Below are 18,458 nucleotides of genomic sequence, written 5' to 3'. Positions count from 1 at the left end.
GCCAGGGACCCCCAGGGCAATTAGCACTCCTCTGGGTAGTGAGCAGGGGGTTTTGGCAATGTGAGATAACATCTAAAGCCAGTACATCACCACCCAACGGAGTCAGGAACCAACTGGCAGCGGGGCAGGAAAAGTGGGTGTGGGCCAGGTGGCGCCGGGGGGCTGGGCGTACCTGGGGAGCGGGTGCTGGCGCGGGACGTGGAGCGCTCTCGCGATTTGTAGGGGTACCGCAGCGTGGTGTCCAAGAGCTTGAAGCTCTCCTTCAGGGAGTGCGCCTGGTAGTACTCCACCAGCTCCTGCAGGTTTCACAGACACGGTTACACAAGAGCACAGCTTAGGCACAGTAATCAGGCACAGTATTCAGGCCCCCGCTGGGGAATCAGCCTCAGAGAAGCTTCTCTCTGCACCACCGAAGCCTTTACCAGGAGACTCTCAAACTTCTTTGCTTCTGTGATGTGGATCCAGTTGTCCTTCTCCACAACTTTAATGTGCTTCACCTCATCGTTGAACCTGTGTGGAAAAAGAGACACAATGACTCAGAGAGATCATATAATCACTGTAGAGACACTATCCAATTTCTTACTGGTCGTGCTCAGGAGGTTCCCTTCCCTACCCCACTGGAATAGAGGCTGCCATCTTAGATTTATTCTGTATCTTTTTTTTTTTTTTTTACAGTGTTACAATACCAGATGATATGATAAATTGATGATGATAAATTCTGGGGCAGAACTTTTATGAAAAAAATAAATGTGCCCACATTAGCTTTCATATCAATAAATAATGTAATCTACATTAACGTGTATGTTTATTGAAGATATAATGCCAACTTTATATTTCTGGTGATTACTGTAAACACCATGAAAATTATTGGCACCCCTGTTTATCAATGACTGATGAAACAACACTGTCAGATGCTCTATGCACCGCTGCTTGCAGTAACAATCAGACCATTGCAATTTTCACAGAGTAGAAGCTTGAAATCAAGGCCCCTTTTTTAGCAGGAATTTATATTTAAGCAGGTTTCAAGTCCAGTTTAAATGTTTTTCCTGAAGGCAAAAGGAGTGAGGAGGGGGTGAAACTGGGGTGGGCGGGGCGAGGTGGGGCAGGGTGGGTGGGGTGAGGCGGGGCAGGGTGGGTGGGGCGAGGCGGGGCAGGGTGGGCGGGGCGAGGCGGGGCAGGGTGGGCAGGGTGAGGCGGGGCAGGGTGGGCGGGGCGAGGCAGGACAGGGTGGGCGGGGCAGGGTGGGCGGGGCGAGGCGGGGCAGGGTGGGCGGGGCGAGGTGGGGCAGAGTGGGCGGGGCGAGGGGCGGAGTCTCACTTGATGCTGATGGCGAATCTCTCGGCCTCGGCAGTTCGCTCGCGGATCAGGTAGGTCCCGCTGCTGTGCGACTTGAGCAGGTTGTCGGCCTGCTGCCGCTCCATGTTCCCAGCAAACCTGAGACAGGGGAGGAGCCCCACAGCACCGTCAGCCAATCAGCCAACGCCTCTGCAGGCCTCACATTCACTGCCCTAATCACCACACTAATATACACACACCCAGGACCAGCGCTTCCCCCAGACTGAGAGACTTCATGCAGAAAAGTGGGAAATATCTCTAGTTACAGAGAACAACCACAAGGAAACATTAATGCTTTAAAAAGCCTAAATCCGTCATTGTTCTATTAACAGAACTCTGACATTTGCACTGGTTTTTATAACTGAAGATCATTAATTAGAGGCTTGGGGTATGTTATACCATTTCAATACATTAATGGAGTCCACGCCTGATTGGTCATTTCAGTCCAGTGAGTAGAGAAAGGCCTGTCTATATGGGTTAGAACTGTGCTTTAGTGGTACAGCTGTCCCTGTGCAGTGCCTCTTACCAGGGGTACACGTAATAATCCGTTTCTCTGGACGACTGTCGACTGGGGAAGGACTGGAATGGCTGGAAGGGGAACATAAATTTCTGTTACAAATATAGCACTGTACAAAAGCTTTAAATTCACTCAGCGAGTCCCACTGCACACAGACCATTTTCATCAGTGACATCATAGGCAGGGACAGGCCTCTGATGTGGCGCAGGTAGATGATGTCACAGGGAATGAATGAATCCTTTTCGCTGTGCGAAAGCCTACCTTGGGATCGAGACAGGGCTTCACGCAGGAGTTTGGGAAGAAGCCCGTCTTCTGGGTCTGAATGAGCCGGCCCTGGGGAACACAGATCCATGATCTGTCACTGTACCACAGCCTGGGCATGGTTCACTCTGGGCTTCAGCCCCAAGCCACTGACTTCAGCCTCGTTAAATATCAACATGCACTACTTGACCTAGAATTTAGATTAGCCCTGTAATGCTTGTGATGGAGTGTCCTAGTAATACTTTATTTTTTTACTAAAATAAAACTACAATAATACATGCAAACGGAGACTGTGTCAGTGTAAGTCCGTTTGCGCACGTAGGTGTGACAGAGTGTGCGTGAGCATGAGTGAGCATGTGTGTGTGTGCACGTGTGTGAGAGTGTGTGTGTGTGTGTGTGAGAGAGTGCGTTTGTGTGTATTCACCTCCCACCAGGAGGTGTCGGGATCTCCCTTCAGCAGCTCGATGACATCACCGGTCTGGAAGGAGAGAGGTGGTTTCCCGGGGGGGGAGGGGGTCCCGTGGTAATTACGCACCGCCACCATCTTCGGACCTGGACACCGGACGTCAGAAATATAACCCGCGCTTTTCTCTCGAGAACAAGCGTGAAGTTGTGCAGGCGCTCTGGCTGCGCTAAGCCCAGGAGGAAGCCGTCCAATCAGAATGGATTACAGCCCCTTCACTACTGGCCTGTACCCCGCTCACACATTAGCGCTCCAACGCTCCCAGGCCCGCTCTTCGGCTCCCATATTAAACCCCTGTGTCGCCAGTGCAGGCAGCACTAGCTTGCAGTTTACCCTCGCATCCACTAGATGGCCACACAGGGCTTCCTGTGACTTCATCTTGACTTGTCATATTTAACTTGGACTAGCCTTTTCTGTTTAATTGATTAAGTGGAGAGTGGTTATACAGATCCGCAGACGTGAACATCAGCATAGGGTCAAACAGACTGAATTTCACCTCCGAGCCAACTAGACCTGATCGCTTGACGAAAAGTAGAGGGCACAGAAAACCCTCGGCTGGCCTCGTTTCACTGGAGCTGAAGGTACAGTGTCTGTATTTGTGTTTTGGGGTTGTATGCAGTAAGCACTCGTTTTGTTATTTTCGACAAAGGTCTGTGATGTGAGGTGACAGAATTAAAAACGTTGGCTGAAGACATCAGCAGCAAGGAAAGGTCCTTGAATGATTTTGAAAAAAACACCAATGGGTCCAGAGTTTTTCTAAAACCAGCTCGAGTATTATCCTACCATCTGAACAGACTTATCAGATCCCTGTTCTCCAAGGTGACATCTTACCTTTTATTGGTTTCCAAAGGGTATGTTTATCATGTGATTCGTGTGAACTCTGAACACAAGCATTTTCAGTCCTGCAAGGTTCATATTTCCAAACAAGTCTTTTTAAGAGGATTTACCCGTCCAGTTTTTGCTAAAATATCCACGCGTTCGACCATTTAAAATAATTTATTGTGACAAAAATAAAATTAGTTGAATCAGTCAGTGTATTTGGGGGTGTGTAAATATCCTCGATTGTTAGATTTGTTCTTGTCGAATTATTTTTTACAAAAATCTGCCTCAAAGTCCACTGGGTCCATTTTAGGGAAGAGAGCAATATAAGAGCATTATATACACTCCACCACTCAAGCACCTCTATATTTCCTGAATATATTTATATTTCCCTAATATGTCATTTCGTAGCGCTATTTCGCTGTCAAGGACCGCATTATTTAAGCATGTTTCAGTTAGTGTAAAGCCATTTGGCTTGCGTTCCTCAATCCATGCTCCGAAAAGAGTGTATTTTGGCAAAGGGCTCCTAATTTTGGCTCGCAAAACCATTGCAAACATCCACAGTTGTCAAGTATGTAAACTGGAGCGTGTCCAGCCAACCGAAGGCAAGTAAAGACGCGTGTGGTGAAACAGACACTCCTCACATGTGTAATCCCAGCCCAGTAAATCCGAGCAGGGCCTCTACAGCTGCTGCTGGTGCCCGAACGACGTGCGCCGGAGGAAAGAGGCTCTTCCGCGTCTGCCGCTCAGCCTCGCCCGCGCTGGGCCGGTTCCCCGGCAGAAAATCTCGACTGCCTCGGCCTTCTAAGACTCAGAAAGTGGAGCTAAACGGCATCGCCGTTCATGCGGAGAAACCGCAGAGGTCCGGGGTGCTCTTACCTGATGCAGTGGGGCCGGGTTCCTGAGAGGAATCAGAACCAGAGTGCAAAATCAGAGCCACTGCAGACGTACACGGGTTTCAAACAGACTACTTATATAACCACCAGCAAGATTCCAATCAAATGTAACTGTTAAAATTTTATTGATCTATTTGAGCTCTGAAATCAAAACTTGGCATTAAATGAAGGGCACACTGTCTGCAGAAGACCAAGGACTGAGATGCCCAAACTAAGGCACAGGGGTCAAAGCTCAATTTATGCAACATTATGCATAAATATATTATGTAATACACAACTGTCTGAAGTCATGTTCACATAAACATGGCGAAGCTACATGTGTTATAAGCACTGAAACACCCATTTCTGGGATTCTGGCTCGGTCCACTAAGCTCAAAACTTCAGATCGGCCAGATCAAAGTCAAAAGTTAGGTTGTGTCTCCATCTGTTTGTGATTATCAACTACAAAGCAGTCCAGAACCCAGCCACTGACCTGCTTAAATAAACTGAGTGGCCTAACGTTATCATTACAACACTTACTTCCTGCTAATAATGCGACCTTTAAAACTCATAAAAAGTAATGGAGTAGGAAGGACACTGAAAAATGACACAGCAGAAACTCACCAAGTCATGTGGATCTGAGAGAGAGAGAGAGAGAGAGAGAGAGGGAGGGAGGGAGGGGGGGAGGGAGGGGGAGAGAGAGAGAGAGGGAGGGAGGGGGAGAGACAGAGCCAGAGGGACAGAGAGAGAGAAAGAGAGAGAGATGGAGGGAGGGAGAGAGGGAGAGGGAGAGGGAGAGAGAGAGAGAAAGGGGGAGAGAGAGAGCCAGAGGGACAGAGAGAGAGAGAGAGATGGAGGGAGAGAGAGAGAGAGAGAGAGGGAGGGAGGGATGGTAAGAGAGAGGGAGAGAGAGAGAGAGGGGGAGGGATGAGGAGAGAGAGAGAGGGATGGGGAGAGAGAGAGAGAGGGAAGGGGAGAGACAGAGCCAGAGGGACAGAGAGAGAGAAAGAGAGAGAGATGGAGGGAGGGAGAGAGGGAGAGGGAGAGAGAGAGAGAGAAAGGGGGAGAGACAGAGCCAGAGGGACAGAGAGAGAGAGAGAGAGAAGAGAGGGAGGGAGGGATGGTAAGAGAGAGGGAGAGAGAGAGAGAGAGAGAGGGGGAGGGATGAGGAGAGAGAGAGAGGGATGGGGAGAGAGAGAGGGAGGGAGAGGGGAAGAGAGAGAGGGAGGGAGAAAGAGGGGAGGAGAGAGATACAGGGAGGGAGAGACAGGGGAAGAGAGAGACAGAGAGAAAGGGAGGGAGGAAGAGAGAGGGAGAGAAAAGGAAGGAGGGAGAGAGAAGAGATGGTTAGTCAGGATGGCACAGGTAATTTCCTCTGAATTTTGCCCGAGGGGCAGAAGCACTCGCTCTCTTTGGGACGTACTTATTTTGCAGATGGTAATGACCTCCAGGCACTCCTTATGAGCTCCCGTCCCACAGCGGGAGCAGTAATACCCCTGGTAGAATATCCCCCTGGGAAGAGACCACAGAGAGGAAGGGGGGGGGGGGTGAACAGCTGGGACAGGCACTCATACCCTAAATTTACCACTGGGTACAATGGTAGAGTCCCATCAGTATGAAAGACTCTGGTCAGTGTGACACTCACCTCAGTAGCATTTTACAGGCTCGGCAGTTGGTGTTCTTCTCAAACGTGTGCATCTGAAAGTTGTGCTGGTTTGCTGTGGCTCTCTCTGGCTTTATGTTGGACCTGCAACAGGAAAGATGTGCGTGTGAGTGTGTGTGTGAGTGTGTGTGCGTGCGCGCGAGTGCATGTGAGTGTGTGTGTGAGTGTGTGTGCGTGCGCGCGAGTTCATGTGAGTGTGTGGGTGAGTGAGTATGTTTGTATGTGCGCATGAGTGTGCGTATATGAGTGTGAGTGTTCGCATGCGTGCGTGTGTGTGTGTGAGTGTGAGAGTGAGTATGCATGTGTCTGTGTATAAATGCTTGAGTGTGTGTCTGAGTGTGCGTGTATATGAGTGTGAGTGTTCGCATGCATGCATGTGTGTGAGTGTGAGAGTGAGTATGCGTGTGTCTGTGTGAGTGCTTGAGTGTGTGCATGTGCGTGTGTGTATGTGTGTGTTTCCCTCACTCACATGGCCATCTCAAACTGCTCCATCCACTTCCTCTTCATGTCCTCAGTTTTACAGAAGAACTGGAAGCCCTGTTTCCCCTGCAGGTGGATCAGGTAGAACCCATAGGACCACTGAAGGGAGAGAGAGAACCAGCATGAGAGAGAGATGGGGAGAGAGGGAGAGGGAGAGAGAGAAGGGATAGAGGAGAGGGGGGAGAGAGAGAGAGAGAGAGAGGGGGGGGATATATGGAGGAAAAGCGAGAGGGAGAGAGGGGGGATAGAGGGAGAGAGCGGAGAGATAGAGGAAGAAAGGCGGGAGACAAAGTGAGAGGGGATAGAGGGAGGAAAAGAGATGGGGTGTCAAACTTAATTCCTGGATCCTGTGTCCAAGCCTTTCAACAACTGTTTCATTTTCTCATTTGGTAAGAAGATAAATTGCAGTGGACAGTGCTTGCATGGCCCTGTACTCAGGAGAATACCCTGCCACACCTGTGCTCAGCGAAACGCTAAGGTGCAGAGGTGCATAATTAATTAGGACGCCAGACTAGCAGAGCCAGGGGAATGACTCAGGGCAGGGGGCTGTGCACATGCAGGGTTCCCCAGGAAGTGACCCCGGCACTGGGGCAGGAAGTGAGGTCGCATGGCGTGTGACGGTACAGAGAAAAACCCGCACTGGCTTACCATTTTTCCACTGGACTGGTTAGCATGCAGCGGAAGAAAGCAGACAGAGAGAAAGAAAGAGAAAGAGAGAGAGAGAGAGAGACAGTTAATCATGCACAACTGCAAACTGTCAAACAAAGGAAGTGAGACTCCAGCCAAGGCCGGCCACCCTCATACGGTTAAAGAAGGATTAATGTCCGATTCCGATTCTCCCACAGATTAAACACCACTCCCCCACCGGAGACCAGAGCCAATCGCACGCTGTCTTCAGGGGTCTGATGGCGGCGTTACCAGGCAACTAAAAATGTTGATATATCAGGAAAGGTTCCCACATCTTTGTATTTTAACTCAAGCAGCACATCCGGACTATTTAACGATGGGAAAAGAGCTGAACGGCAGCTGCAGGGGGTCCCTGCCGTACAGGGAAGGGGGGAAAGGGGGGGGAGGGGTAGTTTGGGTACCAGCCCCTCCCCTCCACCAGCAGCACACCTTCTTCATGTCCCGGTTGTTCATGGGGTCGTCGGACATCTTGTAGGACTGCAGCTCGATGATCTCCTTCAGCTCGTAGCTGTAGCCCTTGCGCTTACAGACGATCACCACTTTGTCGAACAGGAATATGTACCTGCGACACGGACGCATTTGTGATTAAGAAGAGCAAAGCTTTTTATAACCAAACAGTAACACACAGCGGCAGTATAGCATGCTGGGAATCGTATGCTAAATATATATGTCACAATGTACTGCATTCACTGCAAAGCAGCAGTGTAGAAAACACTGCCATGCTTAATCATTCAAAATAAACTGCTGCAATCCTCCAACACATCGCGTTCTGGCAGGGTGGGCATACTTGGAGGTCAAAGTGGCGTGGGATGTGAGGTCACCACAGATATCTGCACACTAAATCTGTTCGTGTCACAAAGACAAATGTGTGTTGGAATATGCTTTTTGTGGAAGCGAGATTCAGAGGATGGTAGATCCAAAAACACATTGGGCCTCATTCACGAAACATGCGTACGATCAGATTTGATCTTAAACTGTATGCAAGAACGAGCATTTCGGCATTCATCATTTTTTTCTTATCTGTATTTGTTTGTGGCTGTTTTCTTACGCTAATCACACAAACAGGATTGTGCAGCTACCATTCATCATCGCATACACCTGGGATACGCACAAAAACAAAGGCCTGCACGTGTGTCATGAATCCCATATTTTTAAGAACAAAAGTAAGCACAATTTAAGTTTTGTGAATGAGGCCGGTTGAACTTCTACAGCCCCCTAAATATGCTGTAAACCGAGTGAGAAAGCCTCCTCTACCCCCCCCACCCCCGGTACCTGTCCTGTTTGGTGCGGTTGACGATGGAGGAGACCTTCAGCTCGCCGTCTATCTTTGGCCTCCCGTACTCCTCCAGATTCACCTGCTGTACACGAGAGAGAGAGAGAGGGAGTGAGGAAAAACCTTCCCGGTCGACCGGATTCACGATACGAGACCGCTCACGCCCTGCGACGTGACGTTAGCGGTCACAAGCTGTAACGTACGGCAGAGCCAGCGTTCAGTACACGTTGGCGCTCAGGCTACTAGAAGCTTGTATTAAACCACAAACGATCAGAACATGCATTAAAACCCCGCTGCGGGGCTAAATCACGTTGTTTACACGGTAATGTAAACGCACGGTGGTTTTCCTTTTTAATCGACGTGGATTGAAACGCCCGCTCAGGCTCCTGGAGAATAAAAGATTCATCACAGACGGGAGGTTTGCCGATGTGCGGGACAGGTGGGACCTCATTACAGACGGGAGGTTTGCCAATGTGCGGGACAGGTGGGAGCTGATGATGCGATCACCTAGCAGAAGGTGAGCTTTCCAGAAAATTCCCAGAAATGAACAAGAACGGAACGGGAACTGCTGTGTGCAGACGGAAAACCCTTCCCCCCACACGTACAGAAAAAAGGGTTCCATACTCACAAGGTTTTCTATCGAACTCTGAAATTCGCTGATTTTTTTCAAGGTCTCGTTGTCCCTTTTTACCTCGTTTATATACATAGCCAAATCCTTCAGAATCAGAAAGAAAACAGACAGAAATGGAAATGCGTCCATTATAAATTCAATATAACTTTATAAAGCTGGAACCACATATTCTACAACAATTGCAGACACACACACACACATGCACACACACACACACACACACGCACACACACACCTGCATGGCCTCCAGCGCCTCCTTTAGCTGCTCTCTCTCAGGCCGGTCAGTGGAGCGACTCAGCAGCTCCTGCAGGAGACGGGAGCGGGTTACCACGGCAACCGGCTCTCGCCGAAGCCTCGCATGAATATTTACACTGTTAGAGCACTTCATAAAAATATCTCCGCTGCTCATTAACTAATTATGACTGATGAAGGAAACAGGTAGTAAAAACAAGCGCCGAACACAAAGCAGGCAGGCGGTAAAGATTTCCCTTTGGGCCGTCGGCATTTCGCTCACACTTCCTGTAACTGCAGAAATCAATGGCCCCTCTCGCATCGCAGGTGACAGGCAGCTCTGGCGTGTAAATTGGTAAACGAGGGCGATTGGAAACAGGTGCAGACAGTAGGCTTGATTGCGACCGTGAGCGTGTCTGAATTGGGATGACTGGGGGAGGAGAGGTACAGGTGTACTGAACGCAGCATTCACTCTCACTGACTATGAGGGGCGTCACAGCCGAACACCACAAACTGAATCCAGGAGAACAGTATCTCACATTAATCAGGTGTTTTACATATATATATATATATATACACACACAAACTTTATACAACAAAGTATACTTTCACAAGACATTTGTTTTCCCTTGACTTGCTTTGAATTCTCATGAAGTAAATATCCTAATTAAGCTTAAATTTAGAAAACCAATGATGGCTAGTCCCACAGGAGCCTTGCATATTAATCTAAAGCACAGAGTCACTGCGTATTAATCTGAAGCACAGAGTCACTGCATATTAATCTGAAGCACAGGGTCACTGCATATTAATCTGAAGCACAGAGTCACTGCATATTAATCTGAAGCACAGAGTCACTGCATATTAATCTGAAGCACAGACTCACTGCATATTAATCCTGAAGCACAGAGTCACTGCGTATTAATCTGAAGCACAGACTCACTGCATATTAATCCTGAAGCACAGAGTCACTGCGTATTAATCTGAAGCACAGAGTCACTGCATATTAGTCCTAAAGCACAGAGTCACTGCATATTAATCCTGAAGCACAGAGTCACTGCGTATTAATCTGAAGCACAGAGTCACTGCATATTAGTCCTAAAGCACAGAGTCACTGCATATTAATCCTGAAGCACAGAGTCACTGCGTATTAATCTGAAGCACAGAGTCACTGCATATTAGTCCTAAAGCACAGGATTGTAAAGGAATGAAAGGGCAGTATTGTAAGTTATGAAACCTCAGCTAATTTAAACACAGCCCAAAGTGCCCAGGGGCGCTGAGTGTTCCAGTCGGGGTGAGGAACGGCAGCCAGGCAGCCAAGGAACGTCTGTCTGCGGCCAAAATCATCCGTCCTGATTCCAGGGTGGGGGGGGACTGCATTTTCCCAGGTAATCAGTTCTGGTTTTCAGTACAGTCCCGAAATTTACAGTTTCACCCTGGATATTTTTGGAATGTTATTTGCAAGTCATAAGGAACATTGCAGGAACAGAACATGATTCAGTTTTGTTATTCCAGATTTTACATAAAATAACAGTCAGTGGATGTTACCAGGAACATGCCAGGAACATTTCCCCCTTCATTTTTACATAACATCAGATGACCGAACTGGAACGTGACTGCAACGTTCCCCTAACGCTGCCGATACGTTTTCTCTGGGTTTGTACGATTAGGTAAGGCAAACGCACGGAGAAAGTGCCGCGTGTGAAACGGTCGCCGCCAACGAGGGACATAAATACCGCGTAACAATGGTTCCGCCCGTGTCCCGCTTTAATAATTGAGAGGGCTGCTGAATTAATCATGGGCCTTGCGCACTGCGCCCTGTTTACACGCCAGCTCTATTAAGAGCGACTGCGGCTAAACGGCCCAGGAAGGACGCGCGCGCTAACGCGGCGCAACCAAACGCTTAACGCTCAGCCGTGTGGCGCTGAGGGCAAACCTGCAGGACCCCCGACAACACCACCACAGCTTCCTGACAACACCACAGCTTCCTGACAACACCACAGCTTCCCGACAACACCACAGCTTCCCGACAACACCACAGCTTCCTGACAACACCACAGCTTCCCGACAACACCACAGCTTCCTGACAACACCACAGCTTCCTGACAACACCACAGCTTCCCGACAACACCACAGCTTCCTGACAACACCACAGCTTCCCGACAACACCACAGCTTCCCGACAACACCACAGCTTCCTGACAACACCACAGCTTCCCGACAACACCACAGCTTCCCGACAACACCACAGCTTCCCGACAACACCACAGCTTCCTGACCCACCACAGCTTCCTGACAACACCACAGCTTCCCGACAACACCACAGCTTCCCGACAACACCACAGCTTCCCGACAACACCACAGCTTCCTGACCCACCACAGCTTCCTGACCACACCACAGCTTCCTGACAGCACCACAGCTTCCTGACAACACCACAGCTTCCTGACAACACCACAGCTTCCTGACAACACCACAGCTTCCTGACCACACCACAGCTTCCTGACAAAACCACAGCTTCCTGACAAAACCACAGCTTCCTGACAACACCACAGCTTCCTGACAACACCACAGCTTCCCGACAACACCACAGCTTCCTGACAACACCATAGCTTCCCGACAACACCACAGCTTCCTGACAGCACCACAGCTTCCTGACAACACCACAGCTTCCCGACAACACCACAGCTTCCTGACAAAACCACAGCTTCCTGACAACACCACAGCTTCCTGACAACACCACAGCTTCCCGACAACACCACAGCTTCCCGACAACACCACAGCTTCCCGACAACACCACAGCTTCCCGACAACACCACAGCTTCCTGACAAAACCACAGCTTCCTGACAACACCACAGCTTCCCGACAACACCACAGCTTCCTGACAAAACCACAGCTTCCTGACAACACCACAGCTTCCTGACAACACCACAGCTTCCCGACAACACCACAGCTTCCTGACAACACCACAGTGTCGCATGGGGGGGGGGGGGGGGGCGCACGGTCGCCGACCCTTCGGAGCAACGCCGTGGCGACGGGGGCCAGCGCAAATGCTCCCCGCATCGCCAGCAACATCGCTCCGCTGGGACATGACCTCACATGAACTCTACTGCTTGAACACGCACTTAAATGGAAAGAGCAGCCATTACAGCCCTAATTCATGCATCAAATCCACATGCCGTGCTTGTGGGTCACGACCATAGTAATTGCACTGGTATTAAATGGCATTAACGTCAACAGTGGAAGTAATTGTTTATCCTGGACTTGAACAGCTGTGGTATAAAATATGAGGGATTTGTGGAGAGTAGAGCTTTTTTAAAAATAAATTTCCGAACGCTCTCAGCCAGATGTTGCACATGCCGCTGGTGGGTCTGGCGTGCAGGGTGTGTCGCTGCGAATTTTTCTGAATGCCCTGCCTCCCATCTGGTGCGTGAAGTCCGTTAAGACGGGTGTGTTCGACTGGCTGTCGTCATGACAACAAGACAACGCTCGGGGGAAAGGTCACTCACCTTTAGTAGGAGATGGTACTTCAGGACTCTCTGCATGGGAACCACCAGCAAGTCCTGGAGTTTAAATTTCCCTTCTTGAACCTTCATAGTGCACTCCTGCAACAACATCACCAGGTCATCAACATCTATGGTGCCTTCATACAACACCACCTCCACCTCATTAACATCTATGGTGCCTTCATACAACATCACTGCCGGGTCATTAACATCTATGGTGCCGTCAAACAACACCACCCCTACTTCATTAACATCTATGGTGCCTTCATACAACACCACCTCCAGCTCATTAACATCTATGGTGCCTTCATACAACATCACTGCCGGGTCATTAACATCTATGGTGCCGTCAAACAACACCACCCCTACTTCATTAACATCTATGGTGCCTTCATACAACACCACCTCCAGCTCATTAACATCTATGGTGCCTTCATACAACACCACCTCCACCTCATTAACATCTAAGGTGCCTTCATACAACAAAACCACCACCTCATTAACATCTATATGGTGCCTTCATAGAACACCACCAGCTCATTCAAATCTATGGACTATAGTGCCTTCACACAACAGCACCACCAGTTATTCACACCATTCCTTAACATCCAGGGTGCCCTCATACAACACCACCATCTCATTCATATCTTTCAATAAAATCTATGGTCCCTTCATATAACATCACCAGCTCATTCAAACTTCTATGGTGCATTCATACAGCGCTAACAATCAATTAACTGAGTCCCTGAACCCTCACAACACAATCCATTACAGTACACAGCCTCTGGATTTTCAGTAGTGTCCACTTACAATAACAGCACCAGCTTATCGACTCTAGTTCTGGCAGAACACAGCGGGCTCACAGAACTGCACAAGCAGCCGATTATGTAACTGCCAGCGCGTCGTGCGACAGCACAAACACTTTATTACGGGCCTCCCGCGCTGGCACAGAGGACTCCCGCCGAACGAGGAGCTCGGCATTCACAGAGACACTCACTTTGTTCCCGAGAAGCGAGTTGATTATTTTTTAGCGAGATTATCGGCGCAGATGTCTTTCTCATTAGGGGATAACGCCGGAATGTTCCGAGCGCCGCTCAAAGCTAGGCGGGGGGAGCGAACGGGAAGATAAAGCCACCGTGCCAATTAGAAAGCCCTGCTTCCTGTCCCCGATAAGGGACGATAGCCATCGCCGTTTGCCGTGGGGTTTCCGAAAGGAGGCTGGCTGTGGCTCCGCCCCCCTACTCCCATAGTCCCTGGGCGTAGCAGGGCTACGTGGGGGGGCCGCGTGGGGGGGCTATGTGGGGGGGCCGCGTGATGGCGCCTCCCCGTGCAGGAGAGAAATGGAGTCTGTTAAGTCGGGGGGGGGGGGGATCTGAGCCTAAGAGTAGCGTGCTCCTGGAGGATCTCAGAACAGGCTTCTGGGGGTGCAGGGATGGTGGTTTGGGGGGGGGCGGGTAACACATGCTGTCAGGCCGCTGAGCTGAGGGAGGGTACAGCATGCAGGGTCCTGATTCCTGGGGGGGGGGGGGCATACTGGGGATCACGAGGGTGAAGCGAAGGGGGTCGAGGGGTGTAGTACCTCCACTTTCATCCTGATGTCGTCGCGTGTGGCGATGAGCTCGTCCAGAGTCTTCTGGGCGTTCTCCATCTGGCTGCAGTACTGGCCGTATATCAGCAACCTGCAGGACACACACACACACACACACACACTCATCTGTAAACACAGTTTAGGGCCACTCTGTGTGCACATTAAACACTAATGCCCCATCGTCCACCCAATTTCGACCCCGCCCGTGTGACCAGGGGTTTGACTCCAGCCATGGTGCGTCCTGACCTGTCTCCAACTATATCAGTCACCCTCTCTGCTTTCCACCTGCCTGAATAACAAAAGACAGCAGACTGTCCGCTCTTCTCAAAAACTAAAAAATAAAGATAGAACAGAGAGCCAAAAGTGACCCGGTAGAATTAGACAGGCGGTAAATTATACAGAACAACACATGTAGCAGGATGCACCACCGACCCTCTCTCCAAAATCCGTGAAGGACAAAAAAATACAAACAAAATGGAGGGGTTAGAAAAAAAGACCGACCATATGCTTCAGATCAATCATCATCAGAGGGTACGCCACGGATCAATCACGATCAGGCCATCTGCTCCAGATCAGCCAGAAACCGTGGAAACCGCCGCAAAGCGCTGGAAAGCTGCGCCTCCTCGTTAAAGACGCACATTTTTAACCGGCTTTACGGATAGCGCCCCCCCTCGTCCCGCGAGAGGGACTGAGGAGAACGCGAGCGACACGCTCATCCCCCGCGACGCGGCACCTCAGAGACGGGCCAGGCGGCCTCCCAAAGCGCCTCAAAGTCAGGAGGCCGAGAGCAAGGTGGCAGGGCGCGTGGCACAAGTCTCGCTCTGACTGCAGAAGGGCACAGACACGTGGGGGGGGGGGGGGGGGGGGGAGCAGGGGGTGCCAGGACGTCAGCCGTTAATCTGGCTCGGGGCCCAGTGGCACCAGGCAGAACCATCCCCCATTTTAAAGGCCTTGCGACAAGAGAGGCTTTAAAGACGCAGAGATTAAATGTGCATTTACCAACACCCAGGTGACTCTTCAGCACTGGCTCCGCGCGCTCGCGCTCCGGCTAATTAAGCCTGACAGAGACAGAGGCTGATTGGCTGGAATTCGCCGGCGCTGTGATGTCATATCCTGACCCCCTGGAGCTGGCGTGGCTTGACCCCTCCCTTGCTGTACCACTCTCACCATAACCTGCCCCCCCCCCCCCATCAAGCTAACGAGGCCCTGATTGAGGCCTGATCACCGCCAAAGGCTGCTCTCAGTTCTGCTCTTCGCTCAGGGAGGTGAAGGAGATTAGCGGCAGCGTTTCCGCACTCACCCCAAACTCAGCCGCAGGCCCGTGGCAAATTCACCCCGACAGGCTGGAGTTCCGGGGGCAGGTGCCAGAGCGCGGTTACGATAACAGACGTTCCGGATGTAATTGAACACGAAGGCCTCGTGTTCAGCGGCAGATTAAGCGCTGAATATTTAAGGTGGGCTGGGTTGAAACTTGCGGCAACGTGTATTTAACCCAGTCCACCTTAAATTTCCTGCTCTCCATGTGACCAAAGAAATCTTTCATATGAAATCTAATATCTTAACAAGGAAATATGTCACCGTTATAAATCATTCTGTTTGAGTTCCCTTTATCCTATGAGCACCATTGAATGGATTCAGTAGCTAAGAGGTTGTGACAAGAGAACAGGTCACTTCTCAAATTGAAATTTTAAATCTAGGTAAAAGAGGTTAGGGAAAATTGAATTTTCCCCAATAACTCAATGCTAATTTCCCCACTGTGGCACATTCTACAATAAATATATATTTAAACCACCACCTGAGCATGTATACTTAACTTTGGGTTACCAAGGCGATTTACATTTACCCTGACTTCGTTCGACCTCGCTGCGACTTTGCGGAACACGTCCTTCATGGCATTCTAATCGCACGGCCATTCTAATGGCATTCTTATCGCGCCGAGGGTTCTAATGACATTCTAATCACGCGGCCGTTTTGGTGACATTTCTCACGGAGGCAGCGAAAGGTTAATTACAGAGATACAGAGAGAGGGCCCGGCAGAGACAGCTGCGGAAGAGGCTTTTTAAACTATTTTTTTAAAGGACAGAGGGACAGATCGCCCTGCTTTTGTAATTTTCTTCCCCCTCTCTCAGACGGTCCAGTTTGTCATGTTCATAGGCCTCTCCCACCACCGCCTCTTCACTTACCCTGGAGATGCACAAAAACTCTGCCCTTCCCTCTGCGGCACGGGACGGGGAATCGCGGGGTGGGGCGGGGTGTGGCATTGGGGAGGGGCATGACTCTGTGACGGACCGCGGGACGGGGTAAGGGAACCGTGGGGGCGGGGCTCCACTGAACCCCAATATTTTAGCAGGACAAGCGCCTACCTACGGATTGAGTTTCCATGCGCTCCGTTTAAATCACACTGGCTGCAGGGGAAACCATCCCATAAATGAGCCCTTCCCAGCCCAACACACTGGCTCCGTAGTACCACAGAGGAAAGCGATATTTCTGATTTGCGGCAGCACAGTTTAGAAAAATCCCCTTTACCCTGCAGGTGCCGAACCCCTGCCTGCACAGCAAACAGAAGTCATTCCAATAAAGGTTCTAATCCCAAGTGCCACTAACGTTCTCAATGAAAAATGGAAACTTGTCGTTTTTGACGGTGTGCATGTTTGCCCTTTGGTCCGCTGGTAGGCACGTGCCCAGTAGAGTCCATTACTGCACACGCCTAAAGGTTCAGCACAATCAGTCCAAACTGCATACACTGCAGTATATGTTTACTCAAGAACAACAGAGCAATCTGTTCAAACCGTCAGATTGACACGGCAACCTCCAGCTCAGGAGTATGGAAATGTGAGACACGGGCAGAGTTGGCTCTGGGATTTTGGTGGCTCTAAACAGGTAGTAAATGGGGGCACCAACTGCGGCTTGTGGGGCAGCAATCACAAACCTGGGGGTAGGGGGAGGGGGTTTGATGGTGACCAGGGAACCGGTGCAATAACAATAGCATCGAAAAAGCTATTCGCGCCCTCCGCAATCCAAAGTTTGAAATTCACACGTAGTGAAAAATGCAGAATCAGATTCAGTACCACTTGGATCAGTCGGTCAATACTGCTCTCAGCAATAATTTCACTTAAAATAAAATAATACGTGTTAAATGTGCCGAGGTTGCAGGAATGAAGCAAGGTTTGCCTTTCAGAAAAGCGACTCTGGCAGTAATTCCAAGACTGCTGAAAAGCCAGAACGTTTTCAGTCAAAAGGCAGCTGCAGTATCGTAACTAGCCTAGCGAAAATCTGCACGTTTGCTAGCGCGAGCCGGTTTTCAGGGATTTACCTTGGGGGTGGGGGGGGGGGGGGGTCCCCGGTAACGAGACGAACCTTTTACTGACAGCAGCAGAAGCTGGAGGTCGCGGGGTTCGGAGGGTGCCGATCGGCGCGGACGCAGAAACGTTTTGAAACGCGACGGCGAGAAAGCCGAGCGGCCAGGCGGGGGAGAGAGAGCGCAAACTGACGCCCGTCAGCCTCGCGCTCGAATGCCCCCCCCGTCTTCTGACTCGCGTCTCCGAGGGGAACCGAAATGCCGCCGCACGTGTTGCTCCCATAAAATGTTTAAAATAAGTAAACGGCCGCCTCTCGGAAGCCCCGGGGGCGCGTACAGAGCGAGGGGGAGCCCGGTGATGAGAACAGAGATGACACGCTGTCAGAGAGAGAGGTAACGCTCTCTGACACACGGAGCACAAACCCTCTCACCCTGCGCCTGGAGAACCGCAGGACCCGCGGAGGAAACCAATCAGCAGGTAATGAGGACTAGAGTTTCCCCAGATAAAAATGTTTAAAGACAGGGGCGACGTTAACATGCCAACTCGCGCCATTCTTTAACGATTATTTGCATTACATGATTATTATATTACTTGCGTTATTTTTTGATGCAAGGAATTCGAATTGTATTATTTTTTGCCAAATCGTACGCACCGTTAAAACGGCCGGCCCAAACTGCCACCTCACGGCTGCGCGGCACGATCCCGGCCCACAGGAAGTCGCCAGCGCCGCTGAAAGCGCCGGAAGCCGTCACGACGGCGCGTGCCGGTCGACTCCGGCGGCCGTAGCGAGAGGCTGACGTTTTCGGCAGGGCGTTCCAAGTGCCGCAGAGAAATT

At 50.5% G+C, this 18,458-nt stretch overlaps 1 protein-coding gene across 8 annotated transcripts in view; it reads right to left on the bottom strand.

Annotated features, from left to right (window-relative positions):
* Nucleotides 1-18,458, bottom strand: part of LOC118212931 (guanine nucleotide exchange factor VAV2-like) — a 206,946-nt gene that overhangs the window by 3,904 nt on the left and 184,584 nt on the right. For 4 of the 8 annotated variants that reach the window (XM_035391459.1, XM_035391461.1, XM_035391460.1 and 1 more), the window contains 18 exons: nucleotides 14,316-14,415; nucleotides 12,740-12,835; nucleotides 9,240-9,308; nucleotides 9,002-9,088; nucleotides 8,373-8,458; nucleotides 7,530-7,662; nucleotides 7,062-7,076; nucleotides 6,403-6,512; nucleotides 5,916-6,017; nucleotides 5,694-5,782; nucleotides 4,895-4,908; nucleotides 4,275-4,296; nucleotides 2,538-2,665; nucleotides 2,114-2,185; nucleotides 1,862-1,923; nucleotides 1,318-1,434; nucleotides 423-510; nucleotides 173-296 (listed from right to left, as the gene is read on the bottom strand). In XM_035391459.1, coding sequence (XP_035247350.1) covers nucleotides 173-296; nucleotides 423-510; nucleotides 1,318-1,434; nucleotides 1,862-1,923; nucleotides 2,114-2,185; nucleotides 2,538-2,665; nucleotides 4,275-4,296; nucleotides 4,895-4,908; nucleotides 5,694-5,782; nucleotides 5,916-6,017; nucleotides 6,403-6,512; nucleotides 7,062-7,076; nucleotides 7,530-7,662; nucleotides 8,373-8,458; nucleotides 9,002-9,088; nucleotides 9,240-9,308; nucleotides 12,740-12,835; nucleotides 14,316-14,415 — 1,514 coding nt within the window. The remainder of the gene's footprint in view (nucleotides 1-172; nucleotides 297-422; nucleotides 511-1,317; nucleotides 1,435-1,861; nucleotides 1,924-2,113; nucleotides 2,186-2,537; nucleotides 2,666-4,274; nucleotides 4,297-4,894; nucleotides 4,909-5,693; nucleotides 5,783-5,915; nucleotides 6,018-6,402; nucleotides 6,513-7,061; nucleotides 7,077-7,529; nucleotides 7,663-8,372; nucleotides 8,459-9,001; nucleotides 9,089-9,239; nucleotides 9,309-12,739; nucleotides 12,836-14,315; nucleotides 14,416-18,458) is intronic. The other 4 variants (XM_035391462.1, XM_035391466.1, XM_035391467.1 and 1 more) reach the window with 1 other exon arrangement.

Source organism: Anguilla anguilla, chromosome 14 (assembly GCF_013347855.1).
Source record: "Anguilla anguilla isolate fAngAng1 chromosome 14, fAngAng1.pri, whole genome shotgun sequence".
In the NCBI taxonomy this organism is placed as follows: domain Eukaryota; kingdom Metazoa; phylum Chordata; class Actinopteri; order Anguilliformes; family Anguillidae; genus Anguilla; species Anguilla anguilla.
This window is presented reverse-complemented; position numbering and strand designations above follow the sequence as displayed.